Source organism: Crocuta crocuta, unplaced genomic scaffold, assembly GCF_008692635.1.
Source record: "Crocuta crocuta isolate KB4526 unplaced genomic scaffold, BGI_CrCroc_1.0 scaffold32, whole genome shotgun sequence".
In the NCBI taxonomy this organism is placed as follows: domain Eukaryota; kingdom Metazoa; phylum Chordata; class Mammalia; order Carnivora; family Hyaenidae; genus Crocuta; species Crocuta crocuta.
This window is the reverse complement of record NW_027529424.1, coordinates 2848739-2870142: the sequence shown is the minus strand read 5'-3', so window position 1 is coordinate 2870142 and position 21404 is coordinate 2848739. Positions and strand designations below refer to the sequence as shown.

General features: G+C 40.5%; 1 protein-coding gene across 1 annotated transcript in view; it reads right to left on the bottom strand.

Annotated features, from left to right (window-relative positions):
* Positions 1–13281: 13281 nt before the first annotated feature.
* The window catches only part of CCDC3 (coiled-coil domain containing 3), a 102540-nt gene continuing 94417 nt past the window's right edge, over positions 13282–21404 (bottom strand). The window contains exon 3 of the mRNA XM_077758500.1: positions 13282–15860. Within this exon, the coding sequence (XP_077614626.1) occupies positions 15585–15860 (276 nt within the window). The 3' untranslated portion in view covers positions 13282–15584. The remainder of the gene's footprint in view (positions 15861–21404) is intronic.

Here is a 21404-nt window from a genome sequence, read left to right as displayed (position 1 = left end):
GAGGGGTCCTGGGTGACTCAGTTGGTTGAGTGTCTCTTGATTTCAGCTCAGGTCATGATCCCTGGGTTTGTGGGATTGAGCCACATATCAGGCTCCTCACTGAACATGGAGCCTCCTTAAGATTCTCTCTCTCTGCCCTTCTCTAAAGGAAGGAAGGAAAGGAGGAAGGAAGGGAGGAAGCAAGAAAAAATATATATGCAAGATCATTAAGTTCTGAATATTTAACATAGGGGAGGTTGACTATAGCTAATAATACTATATTACATAGTTGAGATTTACCAAGAAAATAGACATCAATTGTTCTTACTAAACAAAAAAGCAAAAAAAAAGTAACTGTGAGCTAATGAATACGTTAACTAGCTTGATTGTGGTAAACATTTCTGTGTATATAAACCTATCAAAATATGTTGTATACTTTAAATATATACAATCTTCTGCCAATTATATCTCAATAAAACTTGGAAAAATATCAGTAGGGGTATACCCTCTAGATGAAAGGACATGTTTGTATCCATTAAATTGAATTAATAAAGCCAGGTTGTGGCAGGCAAGCTCTGAGATGGCTCTCACAGATCCCCAAATCCCGATATTCATGTCCTTGTGTATTTTCCTCACTTTGGGTATATATGTAGCCTGTGACTTGCTTCTAACCGATAGAATGTTACCAAGATGATTGGATGTTATTCTTGATGAAGTTACGAAGACTGTAACTTACATCTTGCTTGCAGACTTTCTCTGTTGCTCTCTTGGCGTGTGCACTTTGATGAGTCTGAGAGCCCCTTCCAGCAAACAAGCTGCTAGAAAGTAAGGGCATCACTTGAGCATCACAAGGAACCAATCCTGCCAACAATCATGTGAGCTTGGAAATCCAGTCCAGCCTTCAGCTAAGACTCCAGCCATGGCCGCTGCCATAGCATGACTCAGCTGCCGCCTAGGGACAAACCCTGAAGCAGAGAACCCCGCTAAGTAGAGAATTCTCACCACTGAGAATTCAGTGCAGAATTAGCTGCAAGCCCTGCCCTGAGGGAACCCACAAATTAGTAAGGGAGACAGAAACAAAACTAACCAGAAGATGATAAATGTGGGTGGCTTTAGGCCAATAAAACATACATATTATTATAGCTTCACACAATTATTACTACTGACACAGTTACTACTCACCTTGTGCTGCTTTGTTACACAGGAATAGATACCAGGCTAAGAGTATTTGCATTTGGACCAGCTTATCAATATTTAGAGGTGCTCCAATTATTTGAACTTTTATCATCTTAACCAAGGGGCCTCCCCAAAATAATTTCTCCTAGAATAAAGTGTTTCTTGTGAAGATGATAACCTATTTCACCTCAGAGTGACTTCTCAGTCCCTGCTGCATGTTATCATCATATGGAAGGTATTCTGTTTTGCTTTTTGATTGGACTGGTTTTGTTTTTAAATGCCATGATGCCAGAGCCCCATTGAGGTAGCACTGGAGTGGATTGGCAGGCAGCCTTCTACTTACATTTCCTCCATTGTTCCTAAGGGCTGCCAGGGTTGAGAGCTACCAGTGTAGAGTCTCATTATGTAACTGTCTGGCACTTTTAGAATGGCAGTTTAATCTCCATTTCCAGCATTCAAAGATTTAGAAACGTTGAGGCTCACTCTCAAAGTTCCCAACGACACAATTAAAAGTTGTTTTTCATAAAAGAAAAGGACATTTCAGTGCCTGGTTTGAATTTGTTCATTTTACTGGACAGGAAGAAATGAAATGCCAGGCCACCCAGTTCACGCTCAGCCATCTGGCAAATGGAGATTCATCTCAAAGGGACATAATGGTACAGCCAACTCATGATCTTTTAATGGGGTGCAGGATTAATTGGAAAAACCCAGACCATCAAAGATTCATTTTCGTTCCTTTGTTCAGCCTTCTCTCTGAGCCTTCAGCAAAGGCTGAAAAAAAGTGGCAAACTTACAGTTTTACCCCTTCACTCTGTTCAGCCTTTAGTATCAAAGACAATAAACTCTGTAGACATGAAGGGGGTGGCAGGCAGGGCTAAGAGGGAAGAGAAAAGCAAGGGGCTTTCTAATTTTCTCCCTGGAGAGATGGTGTCTAACTAACCAAAAAGTGATTTTGCCACATAATTATTTTCTTGTGTTGGTTGTATGAGGTAGCAAGCAGATGAAACTACTCAAGACTGTTTCCTATGGTGCTATACTCCCCGAGAACTGGAAACGAGGAGGGTAAATATTTATACACAAAACAGACAGCTTTGAATAATGGCAGTTCAGCTGCTCTAGGACAGTAGCCATGGAAGAAACTCTTCAGGAGGTAGGATGTTCCTCGAGTTTAACAGCTGAGGACTCCGGAACCCATGGAGTAATCCCCGTGGCCCCTGTGGTTGGCCAGGGCTGAGGCAAGATATCAGATCAGGACAGAGGAAGAGGAGAAAGCCTGGGCTGATAAAGTCATTTTTGATTCTCCCACTCCAAATCTTCAGCTGCCACACTTCTGGGAAGCTCAGTATGTGAGGGAGGCATTCTTCTCCCATTTATTTTTGGCTTGATGAGCATTCACTTAGTGTTGCCTGGCTGTGCTCACCACTGAGAATCCAGAGCAGCATTAGCTGCAAGCCCTGCCCTGAGGGAGCCCACAAATTAGTAAGGGAGACAGAAACAAAACTAACCAGAAAGAAATGTAGTTCACACTAAAATGGAAGTGTGCCCAAAATGCTATGGGATCACAGAGGAGGGAGTAATTGATTCCAGTTAGGGGGTGAGGGAAGGCTTCACAAATCAGGGTTTAAATGTGTCTTGGTGCTTGTGCAGGTTAATATAACTAACACTTCTGAACTGTATGCTTAAAAATGGCTAAGATGGGAAATTTTAGGTGGTTTTTTGTTGAATTAAAAAAAATTATTCTCAGTAAAATGTGGCAGTTTAGATTAGACAATCACCCAAGGCTTCTCAATAGTTACCCACTTGTAAACTACAGAATGTTAGAAAATTTCAAGTGTTGCTATAGAGAAGGAGAGGCATGGTAGACGTGGAGCAGATTTTGAAACTTAAATAAGCTTTCCTGAGATGGAGGGGACAAAGAACAAGATAAAAAGGCAGGGGTGTAGTATAAACAAAGTTACTGGGGGCTGAGCAAATTTCATTCATGTGACTTAGGATGAGGGAGCATAATAAAAGGGAAAAGGCAGGAGGAACTGAAATGATGATTTCTTTTTATTGAGATAAAGTTTGTATAACAAAAAAAATAGTGAGGTGCATAATTAAGCAGTGTATTCACAATGTTGTGAAACATCATCACAATCTAATTCCAGATTATTTTTATCACTTTAGAAGAAACCNTTCTATGTAGAGTATGATGTCATCTGCGAAAGGTGAAAGTTCCACTTCTTCTTTGCCAATTCTGATCTTTTTATTTCCTTTTGTTGTCTGATGGCTGACGCTAGGACTTCCAGCACTACGTTAAACAACAGTGGTGAGAGTGGACATCCCTGTCGTGTTCCTGATCTCAGGGGGAAAGCTCTCAGTTTTTCCCCGTTGAGGATGATGTTAGCTGAGGGCTTTTCATAAATGGCTTTTATGATATTTAGGTAAGTTCCTTCTATCCCGACTTTCTCGAGGGTCTTTATTAAGAAGGGATACTGTATTTTGTCAAATGCTTTTTTCTACATCTATCGCCAGGATCATATGGTTTTTATCTTTTCTTTTGTTAATGTGATGTATCACATTGATTGATTTGCAAATATTGAACCAGTCCTGTAACCCAGGAATGAATCCCACTTGATCATGGTGGATAATTCTTTTTATATGCTGTTAAATTCGATTTGCTAGTATCTTGTTGAGTATTTTTGCATCTGTGTTCATCAAGGATATTGGCCTATAGTTCTCTTTTTTTGCTGGGTCTCTGTCTGGTTTGGGAGTCAAAGTGACGCTGGCTTCATAGAATGTGTCTGGAAGTTTTCCTTCTGTTTCTATTTTTTGGAATAGCTTGAGAAGAATGGGTATTAACTCTAATTTAAATGTCTGGTAGAATTCCCCGGGGAGGCCATCTGGCCCAGGGCTCTTATTTGTTGGGAGACTTTTTGATAATTGATTCAGTTTCTTCACTGATTATGGGTCTTTCAGATTTTCTATCTCTTCCTGTTTGAATTTTGGTAGTGCATGTGTGTTTAGGAATTTGCCCATTTCTTCTAGGTTGTCCAGTTTGTTGGCATATAATTTTTCATAGTATCCCTTGATAATTGCTTATATTTCTGAGTGGTTGTAATAGATCCATTTTCGTTCGTGATTTTGTCTACTTGGGTGCTCTCTCTTTTCTTCTTGAGAAGCCTGGTTAGAGGTTTATCAATTTTGTTTATTTTTTCAAAAAACCAACTCTTGGTTAACTCCGGTTAACTCTTGGTTAATGAAGAGATTAACTCTTTCATTAATCTGTTCCACTGTGTTTGTTTGTTTCTGGATTCTATATTGTTTATGNTTTTCTTTTTTTTAAATTTTTATAGCTTATTTATTTTTGAGACAGAGAGAGACAGTGCATGAGCAGGGGAGGGGCAGAGAGAGAGGGAGACACAGAATCTGAAACAGGCTCCAGGCTCTGAGCTGCCAGCAGAGAACCTGATGCAGGACTCTAACCCACGAACTGCGAGATCATTACCTGAGCCAAAGTCGGACGCTTAACCGACTGAGCCACCCAGGTGCCCCAATTTCTCTCTCTTTTTCTCGGCTTCCTCTTTTTCTATAATTGTGTCTTCTAATTCACCTATTCTCCTCTCTGCCTCTTCAATCTGTGCATTGGCCACCTCCATTTTATTTTGCACCTCATTTATAGCATTTTTTAATTCATCACTATTTTTAAGGTCCATAGTCTTTGTAGCAATAGCTTCTCTGATGTCTTCCATGCCTTTTTCAAGCCCAGAGATTAATTTTATGACTGTTGTTCTAAATTCTTGGTCAGTTATGTTGCTTATATCTGTTTTGAGCAGTTCTTTAGCTGTCATTTCTTCCTGGAATTTCTTTAGAGGAGAGTTCTTCTGTTTCGTCATTTTGGTTAGCTTTCTGTCTCTTGTTAGTTTTAAAATCTTGTTATGCACTCTGCACCTGCGAGTACTGCTGTATTCAAGAAGGCTCTTTGACTGTCCAGGGCCTGTCCATTCAGGAAGTGTTCTTTGAATTGTGTCCCTTGGTCTCTCTTGTTGTGCCTTTGGTTATTTTATTTCCCTACACATAGTTATGTTTGGGACTCTCCACCATGTGTACTTTGGCTTGTTTCTTGTGATAGCCCTATGAGGCTGTCTTCTTAGTGGACTCTGTCTCTTTTCCTCCCAGACTCTTGTGGTTCAGCGTCTTTTGGCTTCAGCCCTTCTTTGTTTGATAGATGCAGGTGGGAAGTGCGGAACTCCCTATTTCTCTGCCATCTTGCCTTAAAACCGGTAAATAAATGTCTTACAAGGATTTTCAGGAGTATGTATCACTTGTGTTACTCTGAAACATTGGTGGGGAAATCTGACTTCAGGCATCTTAGCTCCTCAACAACTAGGATGGGAGGAGGAACTGAAGACTTCAGCTTTTAATGTTTAGTATAATGTTAGATGTGGGTTTGTCATATATGGCCTTTATTCCATTGAGGTACATTTCCTCTTTACCCACTCTGTTGAGAGTTTTATCATAAATAGATAATGAAATTGGTCAAATGCTTTTACTGCATCTGTTGAAATGATCATAGGATTTTTATCCTTCATTGTATTAATGTAATGTATCACATTGATTTGTGGCCATCCTTGCATCCCTCAAATAAATTCCAGTTGATTGTGTTGTTTGATCCTTTTAAAGTATTGTTGAATTATGTTTGGTAATAATTTGTAGAGGATTTTATAACCAGGGATTTAATCATGGATATTATCCTGTTGTTTTCTATTTTGGCTTGTCTTTGCAGGTTTTTCTATCAGGGTAATGCTGGCCTCAAGGAATGAGTTGGAAGCATTCCTTCCTCTTCTATTTTTTGTTATGAAAAAAAAAGTAGGATAGTTATTAAGTCTTCTTTAAATGTTTTGGAGAAGGCACCTGTGAAGCCATCTGGTCTGAAATTTGTTGAGGGTTTATTATTATTATTATTACCAATTCACTTTCATTACTAGTAATCAGTCTGTTGAGATTTTCTGTTTCTTCCCTATTCAGTCTTGGAAGATTTGATGTTTCTAGGAATTTATCCATTTTCCTAGAGGAAAACCTCTAGGTTTTCCAATATGTTTGCATATAGTTTTTCATAGTAATGTTTTATGATCATTTGTCTTTCTGTGGTATCAGTTGTAACTTCTCTCTCATTTCTGATTTTTTTAATGTTTATTTTTGAGAGAGAGCCGGGGAGGGGCAGAGAGAGAGGGAGACAGGATCTGAAGCAGGCTCTGCAGTGACAGCAGGGAGCCCATACCATAAGATAGATCCTTACCTGAGCTGAAGTCAGATGCTTAATCAATGAAGCCACCCAGGCACCTCTCTAATTTTGTTTTTAAGTGCTCTCCCCTTTTTTTCCTTGATGAGTCTGCCCAGAGATTCATCAGTTTTGTTTATCTTTTCAAAGAACTCCTTCTTAGTTTATTGATCGTTTTTTTTTTAATTTCTATTTTATTTATTTCCACTCTTCTAGTTATTTCATTTCTTCTATTAATTTGGGGCTTTGTTCTTTCTCTAACTGCTTTAGGTGTGGGTTAGACATTTATTTGGGATATTTTTGTTTTTCGAGGTGGGTCTGTATCACTAAAAATGACTTAACTGCTTTTGCCATGCCCCATAGATTTGGAAAATTGTATTTTCATTTTCATTTTTCTTATGGTATTCTTTAAATGTCCTCTTTGATTTTTTAATTGCCCCATTGATTGTTAGGTAGCGTGTTGTTTAGCCTCCACACATTTGTATATTTTCTAGGTTTATTCCTGTAATTGATTTCTACTTTTATATCATTGAGATTAGAAAAGCTGTTTAATATGATTTTATCCATCTTAATTTGTTGAGAATTGTTTTCTGGCCTAACATGCAGAATGTTCCATGTGCACTTGAGAAGAATGTGTATTCCGCTCTTTTGAATGGAGTGTCTTTATATGTATCAACGCCATGTGGTCTAATGTGTCATTTAAGGTCACTGCTTTAATAATTTTATATCTATCTATCTATCTATCTATCTATCTATCTATCTCTAAGTAGGTGTTAAATTCCCCTACTGTTATTGTATTTCTCTCAATTTCTTTTTGTGTATATGATAATATTTGGTTATGTATTTACGTGCTTCTATTAGGTGCATAAGTATTTACAAATGTTTTATCTTGTTGGATTGATCCCATTTTCATTACATAACACCCTCTTTGTCTCTTGTTCCAAACTTTGTTTTAAAGTCAATTTTGTCTGATATAAGTATTGCTCTTCTGGCTTTCTTTTAGTTTCCATCTGTATGGAGTATCTTTTCAATCCTTTATGTGTGTGTCTTCTATGTGTTCTTCAGATGTGAAGTGAGTCCTGTAGGCACCATATAGATGACCCTTTTTTAATCCCTTCAGCCATGTTTTTTTCTTTTGATTGAGGCATATAGTCCATTTACATTTAAAGTAATTATTGGTATGTATCTGTTGCCATTTAAAATATTTTTTGTCCGATTGTTTTTGTAATTCTTCTCTGTTTCTTTCTTGTCTCTTTCTCTTTTCCCTTGTGCTTTGATGACTTTCTTTAGTGTTATGTTTGAATTATGATCTTTATTTTTTGTGTGTCCTTTATAGGCTGTAGATTTGTGGTTATCAGGAGTCTATTTTAAGTTGGCAGTCACTTAAACTCTAACACTTTCTAACACATTCAATTTTATGTATTTGTCATACAGTATATATTTTTATTTTGTGTATCCCTTAATGAATTATTATAGATATAGTTGATTTTACAGTTCTTGTCTTTCAACTTTTGTATTAACTTTCTAAGTGTTGATTCACTATCTTTAGTATATGCTTGCCTTTACCAGTGAGATTTTTTTCTGCCTAAAAAGTCCCTTTAATATTGCTTGCAAAACCAATTTAGTGGTAATGAACTCCTTTGGTTTTTACTTGTTTTGGAAACTAACTCCCCTTGAATGCCAAACGATAACTTTGCCAGGTGGAGTATTCTTAGTTGTAAGTTTTTCCTCCCAGCACCTTGAATATGTTTTGCCACTCTTTTCTCACCTATAAAATTTTTGATGCAAAATCAGCTTATAGTTCTGTGGAATTTGCCTTATACATAACTAATTGCTTTCCTCTTGCTCCTTTTAAGATTATCTCTTTAATTTATACCATAGTTATAATGTGTCTGTGCACTTCTCTTTGGGTTTATCTTGTTGGGTCTCTCTGTGCTTCCTGGATCTGGATATCTCTTTCCTTCCCAAGGTCAGGGAAATTTTCAGCTACTGTTTCTGTAAATACATTTTCTGCGTCTCTTTCTCTTCTCTTTCTCGGGCCCATATAAAGCTAACATTATATGCTGGATGTTGTCTCAGAGGTCCCTTAAATTATCTTCATTTAAAAAAATTCCTTCTCATATGATATTTGTCCTTCTCTGCCTGACTTATTTCGCTCAGCATAACACCCTCAAGGTCCATCCATGTTGCTACACATGGCATATGTTTGCACGTATAGGAGGATTAGGAGGAACTTGACGGAGGAACAAGGGGGAGAAGAAGGGCGGAAATGGTGGGGGAAAGGGAGAGAAGCAAACCATGAGAGACTCTTGAATGCTGACAAAAACTGAGGACTGATGGATGTGGGGGGAGGGGGGATGGGCATGGAGGAGGACACTTGTGGGGATGAGCACTGAGTGTTATGTGGAAACTAATTTGACAATAAACTATTAAAAAATTCCTTCTCATTTTGCTGTTCACTTTGGGTTAGGTCTATGACTCTATCTTCCAGATCACTGATCTATTTTTCTTTATCATCTAGTCTCCTATTTATTCCCTCTAGTAATTTTAGTATTTTTCATCTCTAAGGTATTCTTCAGTGCTGGTTTTTTTCTGTCCAAATTTTTATTTAAATGCAATTAGTTAACATACAGTGTAATATTGGTTTCCAGTGTAGAATTTAGTGATTCAACACTTCCATACATCACCCTGTGCTTAACACAACAAGTGCCCTCCTTAATTCCCATCTCCTGTTTAACCAATCCCCCCCCCCCAAACTAACCCATTTCCCCTCTAGCAANTATTTAAATGCAATTAGTTAACATACAGTGTAATATTGGTTTCCAGTGTAGAATTTAGTGATTCAACACTTCCATACATCACCCTGTGCTTAACACAACAAGTGCCCTCCTTAATTCCCATCTCCTGTTTAACCAATCCCCCCCCCAAACTAACCCATTTCCCCTCTAGCAACCATCAATTTGTTCTCTGTAATCAAGAGTCTGCTTCTTGGTTTTCCTCTCCCCCCCACCCCATTTGTTTGTTTTGCTTCTTCAATTTCCCATATGAGTGAAAGCATATATTTGTCTTTCTCTGACTGACTTATCTCAGTGTAGTATTCCCTAGCTTCACTCACAACATTGCAAATGTCAATATTTCATTTTTTATGGTTTGGTAATATTCCATTGTGTGTGTGTGGTACACATACCACATATATATATATATATGGACGTTTGTGCTCTTTCCATAATTTGATTATAGATAATGTTGCTCTAAACATTGGGGTGCAGGTATCCCTTCAAATTAGTATTTTTGTATCATTTGAATAAATACCTACTAGTGCAATTGCTAGATCATCGGGTAGTTCTATTTTTAACTTTTTGAGGACGCTCCATACTGTGTTCCAGAGTGGCCGCACCAGTTTGCATTCCCATGGTTGGTACTCTCTTGTATTTCCTCTTTGTTGAAAATTTTTACTATGTTCATCCAGTTTTCTAAATATAGGAAGCAACTTTATGACGATCACTTTGAAGTCTTATATATATCAGGTAGATTGCTTATCTCTGTCTCATTTAGTTCTTTTCTGAGGTTCTATCTTGTTCTTTCATTTGGGATATTTTTCTGTTTCCTCATTTTGCCTGAACCTCTCTGTTTATTTCTATTTATTATCTAGTTCAGCTACGTCTCCCTCTTGAAGGAGTCACCTAGTGTAGATGTCCTGTGGGACCCAGAGGCACAATCCCCCTCTCCTCCTTGACGACTAGAGCCAGGCAATGTGAGGGTGTTTCCTGTGTGTGCTGCATATACGCTCCTGTTGTGGGGCTACAACTCCTTCAGGACCATCGGTGGGTGAGGTGGCCCCAGTCCCAGCTGGCTGCCATGCCTGATTGCATCTGTTGTGGCACATTTGTGGGTGAGGATGGCCCCCAACTATAGCTACTTTTGGAACTTTGGTGGGTGGAGCTGTCAATCTGTTGACTCTGAAGTCCAGCCAGGCTGCATGGGTGTGTGGGGCTCTCAGCAGGGCATACTTCCTGGAATTAACAGTCTAGAGAAAGGACTCCCAAATCGTGACCACCAGCATTGGAATCAGCATGTCAGAATTAGCAAAAATGACTGCTGTCAATATCTCAGCCCCTGGTGTTAGGTCCTGCTGCTGCTTGTGTCTCTGGCAGGCATTTGAAGGTTAGTAACTCGACTCCATCTATGGTCTACACACTCTTTGATTTGGTGTTTCTGCCCTGGTTTCTTGGTTGAGTATGGGCACAGGCCCTTTAAGAGTGGCTTTTCCTTTCCCTCCGGTTCTGTAGTTTCCCTGGACATATTCCCCTTTCATTTTCAAAGCCGTGTGTTTTGGGATCTCATCCGTCCTGTGGAGTACTTAAGGGCTAAGGTGCATAATGTGGAGCTTGAATTTTTTGCTCCTCAGGGAGAAGTTCTGTACCTTTGAGATTCTTCCCAGCCATGGAACTCCAAGCCTGGGGTGTGTTTCCTTCCTCGCCCCCACCTTGGTGAGACCATCTGTCTGCCTTTTCTACCTATCTCAGTGCTGTCCGTTGCTGTGGAGGGTTTGTTAATCCAGTTTCTCAGACCCCTTCAAAGGAAATTATTCCATGTGTAGTTGTGGACTTACTGTGTCAATGGAAGGATGTGAGAACAGGCTCTCTCTATACTACCATATTGAACTTCCTCCTCTGGGCAACAATTTTTAAAGTATCAAAATAGACCCCATTCAGGAAAAGGCTAGTAGGTGTCCTTTTCCTGCTCCCTGCGTGCTGGTCCTGATGTGACAGCTGCAGTGAGTATACCTGTGCCCATTAGTAACTGCCTTTGTTTGCTATAGCCTTGCAGGGCGCGTGGACACAAATCCCATTGACTTTCAGAACCAGGTGTTTTGAGGGCTAGTCTCTCAGATGAGAGTCTTAAAAGTTGGGGCTGTAGATGTGGCATCCAAAATCTTCTCTCAAAGAAAAGCTGGTATTTGGAGATTCCCTCCTGATTATATTGTGCTGTGCAGTGGGTAGGCATCACTTGTGCTAAGAATGTGCCTAAACCTTTTCTACTCAATTTGATGTGAGTGCTTTTAGTTGACCAGTGTGTAAGACTCGCTCAGCTCATTTCAGGGTTTCCTTCAGAGGGAATTGTTCCATGTGTCACTGTTCAGTGTGACGTTGGGAGGAGGGGAGGTAAGGAGCCTTCCATGTTGCCATCTTTAAAGCTGCCTCAATACTTTCTAAACTGTGTTTGTGAGGGCTTTTATCCCCTTAGGATGGGGAGAATTAAGCATGGACGGATTATATGGGCAGGAGTCCTTAGTAAGGAAAGTATTTACAATAAAAGGAAAGCATTGGGGGAGGGAGAGCTAAGTTTTGAGAGGAGAAATATGAATTCAAGATAACAGAAATGGGCTTGACCCTGGATGTGGTCAATAGGGATATGCCTGCCTTTGGAGTGGAATGGAGAAGAGAGGATGGCAGAACTACACAGTGTGAGTGATATTCAAGGAAACCACAAACTTGGAGGAACGACTGATTGATTGTAAGAAAAAGGGAGGTGGCTTGGAAAGGAACATGAAAAAGAACTGGAGATACTGTATTATGACTGGGAAGGAGGGTAGAGTTTAATATGGAATCCCACCAAATACGCTGTTATTTCTGATATCCGTTGGGCCTTTGTAGTGAATATTAGAAACAAAAAATTACTCTTGTGATATCTTTTGAGTGCTTGCTTAAAAGCTAAGCATTTAAATGAAAAATTTTATTCAAACTTCTGAACAGCCTTTTAGGTAGTACTGTTTATACTTGCTAATCTATAAAATGAGGATAATATAATAATAGTGAAATCAAGATGGAGTTGAATCCTTGCTTGGCCACCTTTACTGGTGGTGGTCACTGGGCAATTTACTTAATCTCTTGAAACTCCAGATTCTTCTTTAAGAATGAGCAACAGGATCACTATTTTATAAAATTAGAGATAGTAAATAATTTGGGTAAAAGAGCCAAATACTCTGATTTTTTTTAAATACCATTTTAGAATATGGACTGTTGCTGAATGAACAATTTGATTCAAAGTCACTGTGATCTGAGTTCTCTTTCTTAGGGGAGATAGGACCCTGCAACACAGATGTGAGAATCTGTTACTTGTATTACAATGAAAAGGGTGACATAGCCTGGTATCCAAAAAAAAAAAAACCACTAGTCTGGAGTCCAACAAGGGCATTCACATTCAAACACACTGTGGAGACCTAAGGAACTACCCCTACACTAGCTGTGGTTCACATGCTGCAGCTGTGACTCCTGGGTCTGTAGTAAAAGATTCTTGATTCTGTCTGCCTCTCATTTATTTTGTGCCTTTGGGGTTTGAGGCGGCCAACTGACTTTTCCAAAGTAGAACTAAACAATAGCCTGCATCTCAGAGAGAATGCTACAACAGGTTGGTTAAGTCTGTCAATGTTGGAGCAATTCTTGGATTCCTTTTGCATAAAAAAATTCCTACTAGTACAATAAACAGTTGCAAGGGCCACAGTAAGATGACAATGCTGCAGATAACCAGGACCTGGGGAGTTCCCTTTGGCAAGAGCTTTAAATGTATTTTTGCAAACACTGATTAATGAAGCAACTTGTCCCTTAGGAGGAGCAGACCTGGATAGCACTGCTCTTCTGCAGGTGTGTTGGGATGGGAACCCTGGGAAAGAAGGTGGGGGGAGGGGTGCTCAGGCCATATCCCCAGGAGAACATCAAAGGAGATTTGAGCTCAGTCTCCTACATGCCCCAGGTATTAACTCATAGATGCTTCTCCAGGGTCTAAAGTACTTCTCCAGGCCAAAGCTGGAAATCCTAAAACCTCCCTGACCCAAAAGAAACACACATTGCCATACTGTTGTGGCTGAAATACTGCTCATATTTATTAAAAAGGTAGGACATAATGCATCTGTAGGGATCCAGTTCCACAGTTCTCAAAACACTAGCTATAAATCACCCTTAGGCTTGTCATTCCCTTGGGTGGAAGCAAAAGTGCTTTAATGAAATGACCCCAGAAAGAATAAACCATTGTACCATACTATAAAGAATATAGCTAATCAATCAAGGAGCGGAAGAAGCTTGGAAATGAAGCAAAAGCTGCCCTTCCATCCAGTCCAGAGTGTAGACTTCTCCCCTTGAGCATCAGCTTGCCTCTCAAGTGACACAAGTCCATCCTCCCAACCAACTGCCGGAGCAAGAAGAACGTGGATTAACTACAGGCCGTGGAAGGGAAAGCTGACAGTGTAATAGCCATTTCCCAGGGAAAGGACATCATCATCAAGCATTCAAGTATCTGGGGTGACCTATGGGGAGATTTCCTGATGAGAAACTTGCAGGTTCCATCTGGAACAGCACAGAAGGGAGACTTGTAGAGTTGGAAGTCCATCAGAAGACACTTACAAGATGACCACTCCGCTTCCTTCTGAATAACACAACTGGGACTAGATCAAACGCTACTAAAGTAAGGGCTCAGATGTTAGATCTAGTGGATACTCCTTTTGCTTGTACTGTCCTTAAAGCTTTCTTTCCAAAGAGGGTGAAGAGCTCTGATTATGTACAAAACTAGATGCATTGGCATGTAGACTCATGTGCAAACATTCCTCCCAGGGCTGGGCAGTCCTGGGGGGTGAAAGTGCTTGGAATGCCTGGAACCATGTCACCCTAGGCATATTTGCCACAAGCGTTTTCACTGCATAACTCACTGGCCAGTAGGCCATTTGGCCATAAAAGATAAAATAACAAAAACTGAGACCTCAAGAAGGACATAATGAAGAAATAATTTTTATACCACATTAAGAGAAGTGTCCGTTTTCTAAATACTGGGATGCACATTTGTAACTGAGGTTTGTGTTGTATGATGGAAGCCTTCTTGATAGATGTTGTAATGCTTTTCTAGCTGAGTTATTTTACCTAATGAATTACCATTCTGCATGATAGTTCGGTATGCAATCCGACCTTACGGTTTCATTTCACACTGCTAGTTTTCTTACTGTATTTTCTATCAAGTCTATATATGTAGTTATCATCCACTATCTTAAGACCACCATGTGTATTGGTCACTGTATTGACTAGTAGGAGGGCTAAGATTCATGGAATATAAAAATGGGAAGTCTGTCAATGGAGAAATGAAACCAAATTATCAATTATTTTATCTCTTACAGCAACGTTACCGTACAGCTAATGAGTTACATGGCAAAAATGTTTGCAGTGAAAATGCTTATGGCAAGACTCTGTAGAACTGCCTGGATGGGAAACTTGATTCTATTAGGTAAGAAGGTGTCTTTGCAGAATAGACGTTAACAGTGTCCTGGGTCAACTCACCTCCAAATCAGAGGCACTGGAAGGAGTTAATGAACAAGCAATGTTAGCACTTAGCAAATGGCTGAGATATTGGTCAGACTCTTCCAACTCTGGTACATGGTTTGATCAAACATGGCCAGTCTGTAAAAGCAATTCCCCTTTAGATTAAAGTGACCAACAGGTATCCTCTTCAGGTGCTATAATTCATCTTGTTCAACTAACTGCTACCCGCCACCCCCCCAACTCAATACACTACCTGTTATGACCTTATATTAAGGCTTACAATGCCTCAGCTCTGAGGAAATGCTGGCTGGAGTAGGGGCACTATGCACATGTTTATTTACAGGCATCCTTGGGTGCTTTGCAAGACTGAAATCCTCCTTCCAAAACTGTGGCAAATAAGACATCAGGAGGTTCCACAACTTGCTGCAGACCCCTCCTCAAAACTATTGGTGGTCCTGGAGCTCCGAGCTGAGATCATACTGCTGCTCTTCCGAAATAAGGCTGAACCTCTTGATTCTTATACATCTAGAGATTCTAAAATGCTCCTTCCACAGTAAGTACGCTTTCCAGGGTGTTTCTGAAAGCTGAGGACAGGTTCCAGACAAGTACATGACACTCTAGGATTTTGCTGGTTCTGGCCTTGCAAGCACCCAGCCTGGCAGCAAGGCAGGGAGGGGAAGGAGCCCAGCAACCAAGGAAATAGCAAGACTTGCCCCTTAAAGCAACTAGGCGCTACCAAATTCATATTAAAAATATCATCTACAAGACTTTTTGACCTATGTGCACAAACCTGCCGTCACTTTACATTCCCTGGTAAGAGGTGGCATGCTCCAGCAGGGCCAGGCAAGGCCACTACTCAGTCCCTGTTACCCCCGCAGGTAGGTGGCACCTGGTGGCTCCTGCCCCAGGGCATTAATGTGTGGGATGGCACCTGCCGCAGCTGCTAACTTCTCGCTGAGCTTCTGGTTCACCAGCTCCAGGTGGCGACCATTTTTCCGGGCCTGCCTCAACGATCTCTTGACCTTCTTCACCCGATCCCGAAGCTGCTTGTTCCGTTTCTCAAGGGTGGCCACCTTCTGCTGCAGCTTCTTAACATGGTCCTCCTCCTCAAACAGGGCTTTCTGGACTGACGAACACATGAGCTGGGAAAGGAAATGCCATGGGAGAGGCAGGTAAGTCTCATATAACCTTCCCGGGGCAGTTTTCCTAGGGGCTGCCACGTACCCAGCAACACAGACCCTGACCTAGCCAACAGCCCCCACCCCAGGATGAGGACAACCTGCAAGGCCCCTTCTTGGTCTCCCCCTGGGAACCCTGCCCTAATGGCAAATATAAAGCCCCCCCTTTTGCTTTCTGTATTTGGGTACCTTCAACAATTTAATTTTTAAAAGCAATGACGTGGGTTGTCTTTTTAAATGCTTACTAACGTCTAACTTGTATACTATTGATTCCCTGAGGTGGCTCGTGACTTTTCACATTTTGCTTTGATTCAGCAACTTTGCCTGTTCAATTCTAACCTGGATTTAAAACATTTTCCAGTAAAGTCAGTTTGTGGACCATCTGTACAGGGCTTTCAGGGTATTTTTACTGGAAGGGCAATGCCTGCAGTAAGCATCAGATACCCCCACTCTGGAAATTGTTCTGTTCATGGCAGGATGGGCTGGAAGTAGGGGGCCCTTTTTAACATTTGAGAGAGAGGGAGACACAATCCAAAGCAGGCTCCAGGCTCTCAGCTGTCAGTTGTGAGATCATGACTTGAGCCCAAGTCAGAAGCTTAACTGACTGAGCCACCCAGGTGAGTAGGCAGCACTTTTTAAAACTGAGGTTTTGTTTCTTACCTAAGGCACCCTGGTTTTTTTTGTTTTTTTTTACAGAAAAGATATTCTAAATTTTGTTAACTCCAATCAAAAAAGGAAGAGCTCCAATAAATCAAGAAGTAAAAGATCAAAACCCCAGAGAAATACAAAAACTGGGGCACTTGGCTGGCTCAGTCGGTAGAGCATGTGACAATCTCAGGGTTATGGGTTCCATAACCCATACTACATGGGTCTGCCATGTAGATGTAGAGATTAGTTAAAATCTTTAAAATACACAAAGAATGTGGATAGTTCACTGGAAAGGAAATATAAATAAGATTCATGCAAATTAGAACTATAATGAATTGCTACTTTTCAGGTTGGTGAAATCAAAAAGTCACTGTTTACAGAAATAGGCATTCATGTACTATGAATATAACACTCTATAAAAAGTGATTTGGCTATATCTACCAAAATGAAAACTGCATGTGACCTAGTTATTTTGGAACTTCATCTCCTAGAAATACTCCCCCTTAAGAGACTCTTAAGTAGAACAAACTGAGGGTTCATGGTGGGAGGGGGGTGGGGCAGGGGAGAGGGGAAAATGGGTGATGGGCATTGAGCAGGGCAGTTGTTGGGATGAGCACTGGGTGTTGTATGTAAGTGATGGATCACAGAAATCTACCCCCCAAAACCAAAAGCACACTGTATACACTGTATGTTAGCTAACTTGACAATAGAGTATATCTTGAAAAAATACTCCATGTACAAACATATACATACAACAAATAATACTGTCCTAAGATATCCTTCATTTTTGTCTTCTGACCCAACAACAAAAATTGAGCATCCATCCCTAAGCAACAGTGCCTTTGCGAGAGCTATGGGATCCAGCATAAAAGGCCAAGGGACCAAGGAGAAGCACTGGCCACCCATGTATCAGGTAATAGGCAGAGATACCTCATTTCTACCTAGGCACCCTTCCATAATCCATGAGACAGTTCCAGCCTCTCTCACTCAGAGGACCTCAATATATTTCTTCCAAGGAGACATAAATAGGGCCCATAGGTATATGAAAAGGTGCGAATAAGCATGAATCATTAGAGAAATGAAAATGCAAACCATAGTCAGCTATCACCTCCTACCTAGAATAGCTAATATCAAAAAGACAAGAGATAGGCACCAGTTCAAGATGGTGACGTAAGAAGATCCTGAACTCCTCTACTCCCATGGACACACCAAATATACAGCCAGCCACCTAAAGAACACTTTGTTCTGAAAGAAATCCAAAAAATAGTTGAATGACTCCTACATATTACACAAACAAGCAAAAAACCCACACTAAAATATGAAGGAGAGGCTGACACACTTGCCATCCACCCCAACCCTAGTGCCACACCCACAATTGGGAGGGAACTCACAACTCTGAGCTTCTCCTTGAGGAGCAAAGCATTTGAATCCCTATCTGGCACTCCAGTTTTTAAGATGTGTACCTGAGAGATGAGACGCTGCAACAGGTAGCTTTGAAAACCACCAGGGCTTGTATCCATAGGACTCACAGGCTATACGAAACTAAAATCGTTCTTAAAGCCTCATGGCCACCACCCCCCAGGACCCCCTAGTGCAGAGGCAACAGACTGAAAAGCATCCATCCTTCTTTGAAAGGAGCCTATTTGCTTATCTTAAAGCTTTGGCCTAATAAGCAGGCTTCTAATTTAATACACAGCTAAAGGCCTAGTGATTAGACTCTTCAGAACAAGTGGAGGCCAGTGGGAGTCACCTTCATGCTCTCCTTCTGTTCCAGGTTGCCAGAGTCTCCAAGGAAGGAGCTGGTGTACACATCTGGCACACTGACTTTTGTGTCTGACACATAAGGACATACCCCTGGAGAGCATGGCATATGTTCATGGCTTCATCATGACTGCAGCAACCAAAGAAACACTTCTTAACTGTCTATCCCCACAGAGCTCAGCATAGAGTGAGAGATAAAAATGCCCATCTGCCCCCTGAAAGAAATCTATCTACAAACTTTGAAGAAGGTCTGGCTTCCAATCATCATGAATCCAGATGCTGACTGAGATCCTCCCCTTTGAGATGCTGACAGGTTTTGGCGTAGCTTCCACTACTGGGAGCCACTAAGAATAAAGTAGGTTGCTTGGACAATCACAAACACTGAGAGACAACCAAGAGCTAAGTCAGAGGAGAATAATATTGTTTATCTCCTACATGAGGCCATTCCTTCAAGACTGGGAGACTTGGCTATTTTATCTAACACAGAGAAACCAGTACAGAGATCAAATGAATAAACAGCAGAATATGTTCCAAACAAAAGAACAAGAAAAGGACCTTAACGAAGGTAAGTGATTTACCTGACAATGAGTTGAAAATAACAGTGATAAAGATGTCCACAGAGTTCAGGAGAATAACACATGAACCAAGTGAGAATTTCAACAAAAAGAAAATATAAGAAAGTACTTAATAGAAGTGACAGAGCTGAAGAATACAACAACAACTGATCTAAAAAGGAGAAAAACCTGGAAAAGAAACCATGAACTCAAAGACAGGGCAGAGGAACTTATCCAATTAGAACAACAAAAAGAAAAGAGATTTGAAAAGAGTGAAGATAGTTTAAGGGACTTAAGGGACAACATCAAGCAGACCAATGTTCACATTATGGGGTCCCAAAAGAAGAAGAGAGAAAGAGGCAGAGAACATACTTCAAGAATAATGGCTGAAAAGTTCCCTAACCTGGGGAAGGAAACAGGCATGCAGACCCAGGAAGCACAGAATACTAAATAAGATGAAACCCCAAGAGATTAGCACTGAGATACATTATAATTAAATCATCAAATTTAAAGACAAGTAGAAAATCATAAAAACAGCAAAAACCAAAAAACTTGTTATGTATAACAGACTCCCCCCAAACATAATACTATCAGCATTTCAGCAGAAATTTTGCAAGCCGATAGAGACTTGCATGATATAACATACATCCCTGGTTTTGCTGTGCTTTACAAATACTGCATTTTCTACCAGTTGAAGATTTGTGGCAATTTGTTGTATAAGTCTATTGGTGCCATTTTCCCAACATTTGTTCACTTTGTNTTGGGCTTCCCTACTCCTTGAGACACAACAATTGTGAAATTAGGCCAATTTATAACCATACAATGACCTTTAAGTTTCCAGATGAAAGGTAGAGTAACATCTCTCTCAGTTTATATCAAAAGCTAGAAATAATTAAACTTAGTGAGGAAGGGGTGGCAAAATCTGAGACAGCCTGAAAGCCAAACCTCTTATACCAGTTAACTGAGTTGTGAGTTCAAAGTAAAAGTTATTAAAGGAAATTTAAGGTGTCATTCCAGTGAACACACAAACAATAAGAAAGCAAAACAGCCTTATGGCTGATGTGGAGAAAATTTTAGTGGTCTGGAGAGAGAATCAAACCAGCCATAGGATTAAGCCAAAGCCTTGCCCACAGAAAGGTCCTAACTCTCTTCAATTCTTTGAAGGCTGAGAGAGGCGAGGAAGCTACAGAAGAAAAGTGTGAAGCTAGCAAAAGTTGGTTCATGAGGTTTAAGACACCATCTCCCTAACATCAAAGCACAAGGTGAAGCAGCAAGTTCAGACGTAGAAGCTGTAGAAAGTTATCCAGAAGATCTACCTAAGATAATTAACAAAGGCGGCTACACCAAACAGATTTTCAATATAGATGAAACAGCACTCTATTGGAAGAAGATGCCATCTAGGACTAGGAGTCCAATGAGGGGATTTATATCCTGAACTGCAAAATCATGACCTGAGCTGAAATTGAGAGTCAGATGCTTAACCAACTGAGCCACTCAGGTGCCCCTCAAGAAGTCATTTTATATTTCAAGCTAACTTATCTAAAAAAATACACTTTATAAAGCTTTAGCTGCCACAGATAGTGATTCCTCTAATAGATCTGTGGTGGTCAGTATGATACTGGCATAAAAACAGATACACAGATCAACAGAAGAGAGTCCAGAAACAAACCGATGCACATATATTCAGTTAGTTTACAAGGGAGGCAAGAATATATGAGGGAGAAAAGACAGTTTCCTCAATAAAGGGCTGGAAAAACTAGACCCCTATCTTACAGTATACACAAAAATTAATTCAAAACGAAGACTTAAATGCAAGAACTAAAAATAAACTCCTAGACACTGGTCTTGGAAATGAATTTTCAGATTTAACACCAAAACAAAAAAGCAACAAAACCAAAAGTAAACAAGTGGGACTCCATCAAACTTAAAAACTTCTGCACAACAAAGGAACCATGAACAAAATGAAAAAACACCACCCACAGTAAACTGGGAAGATGATGGAGTTGGAGGATCCTGAGCTCAACCTGTCCCACAGACACATGAGACAACTACATGTATTGCAACTCTCCCTGAAAACAACTTGAAGACTGGTAGAGCAGGTCCTTCCACAACTAACGGTAGAGTTAAGGTCACACTGACAGGAGAAATAAGGGGTAGAAATGCAGTCAGGAACCAAACCTCTGGTGCAACCAATCGCAAAAGTGAGGGATATCACAAACATAGAAACAAGAGGGGATCAGACCCCACACAGGGCACCACCGGATGCCCTAGGGATTTCCACTAGGAAAACAAATCCCCATAATGCCTGGCATTGAAAATCAGTGGTTCTTAACTCCAGGAGACCCTAAGAGTGATAGGAAATGGAGTTTCCATGCCTAAAAAGCCAGCATTCTAAATATCTCTGTCCAAATACAGTTTGAAACGCACCTAGGATACATGTGAAAGAGATCTGTTGATTACTTTTAGGATGAGTGCCAGAAAGGCAGCAATCTGCAAGAGACTTCTCTAAGAACAAAAGTGCTGACAGGTAACATTTTCCTTGCCA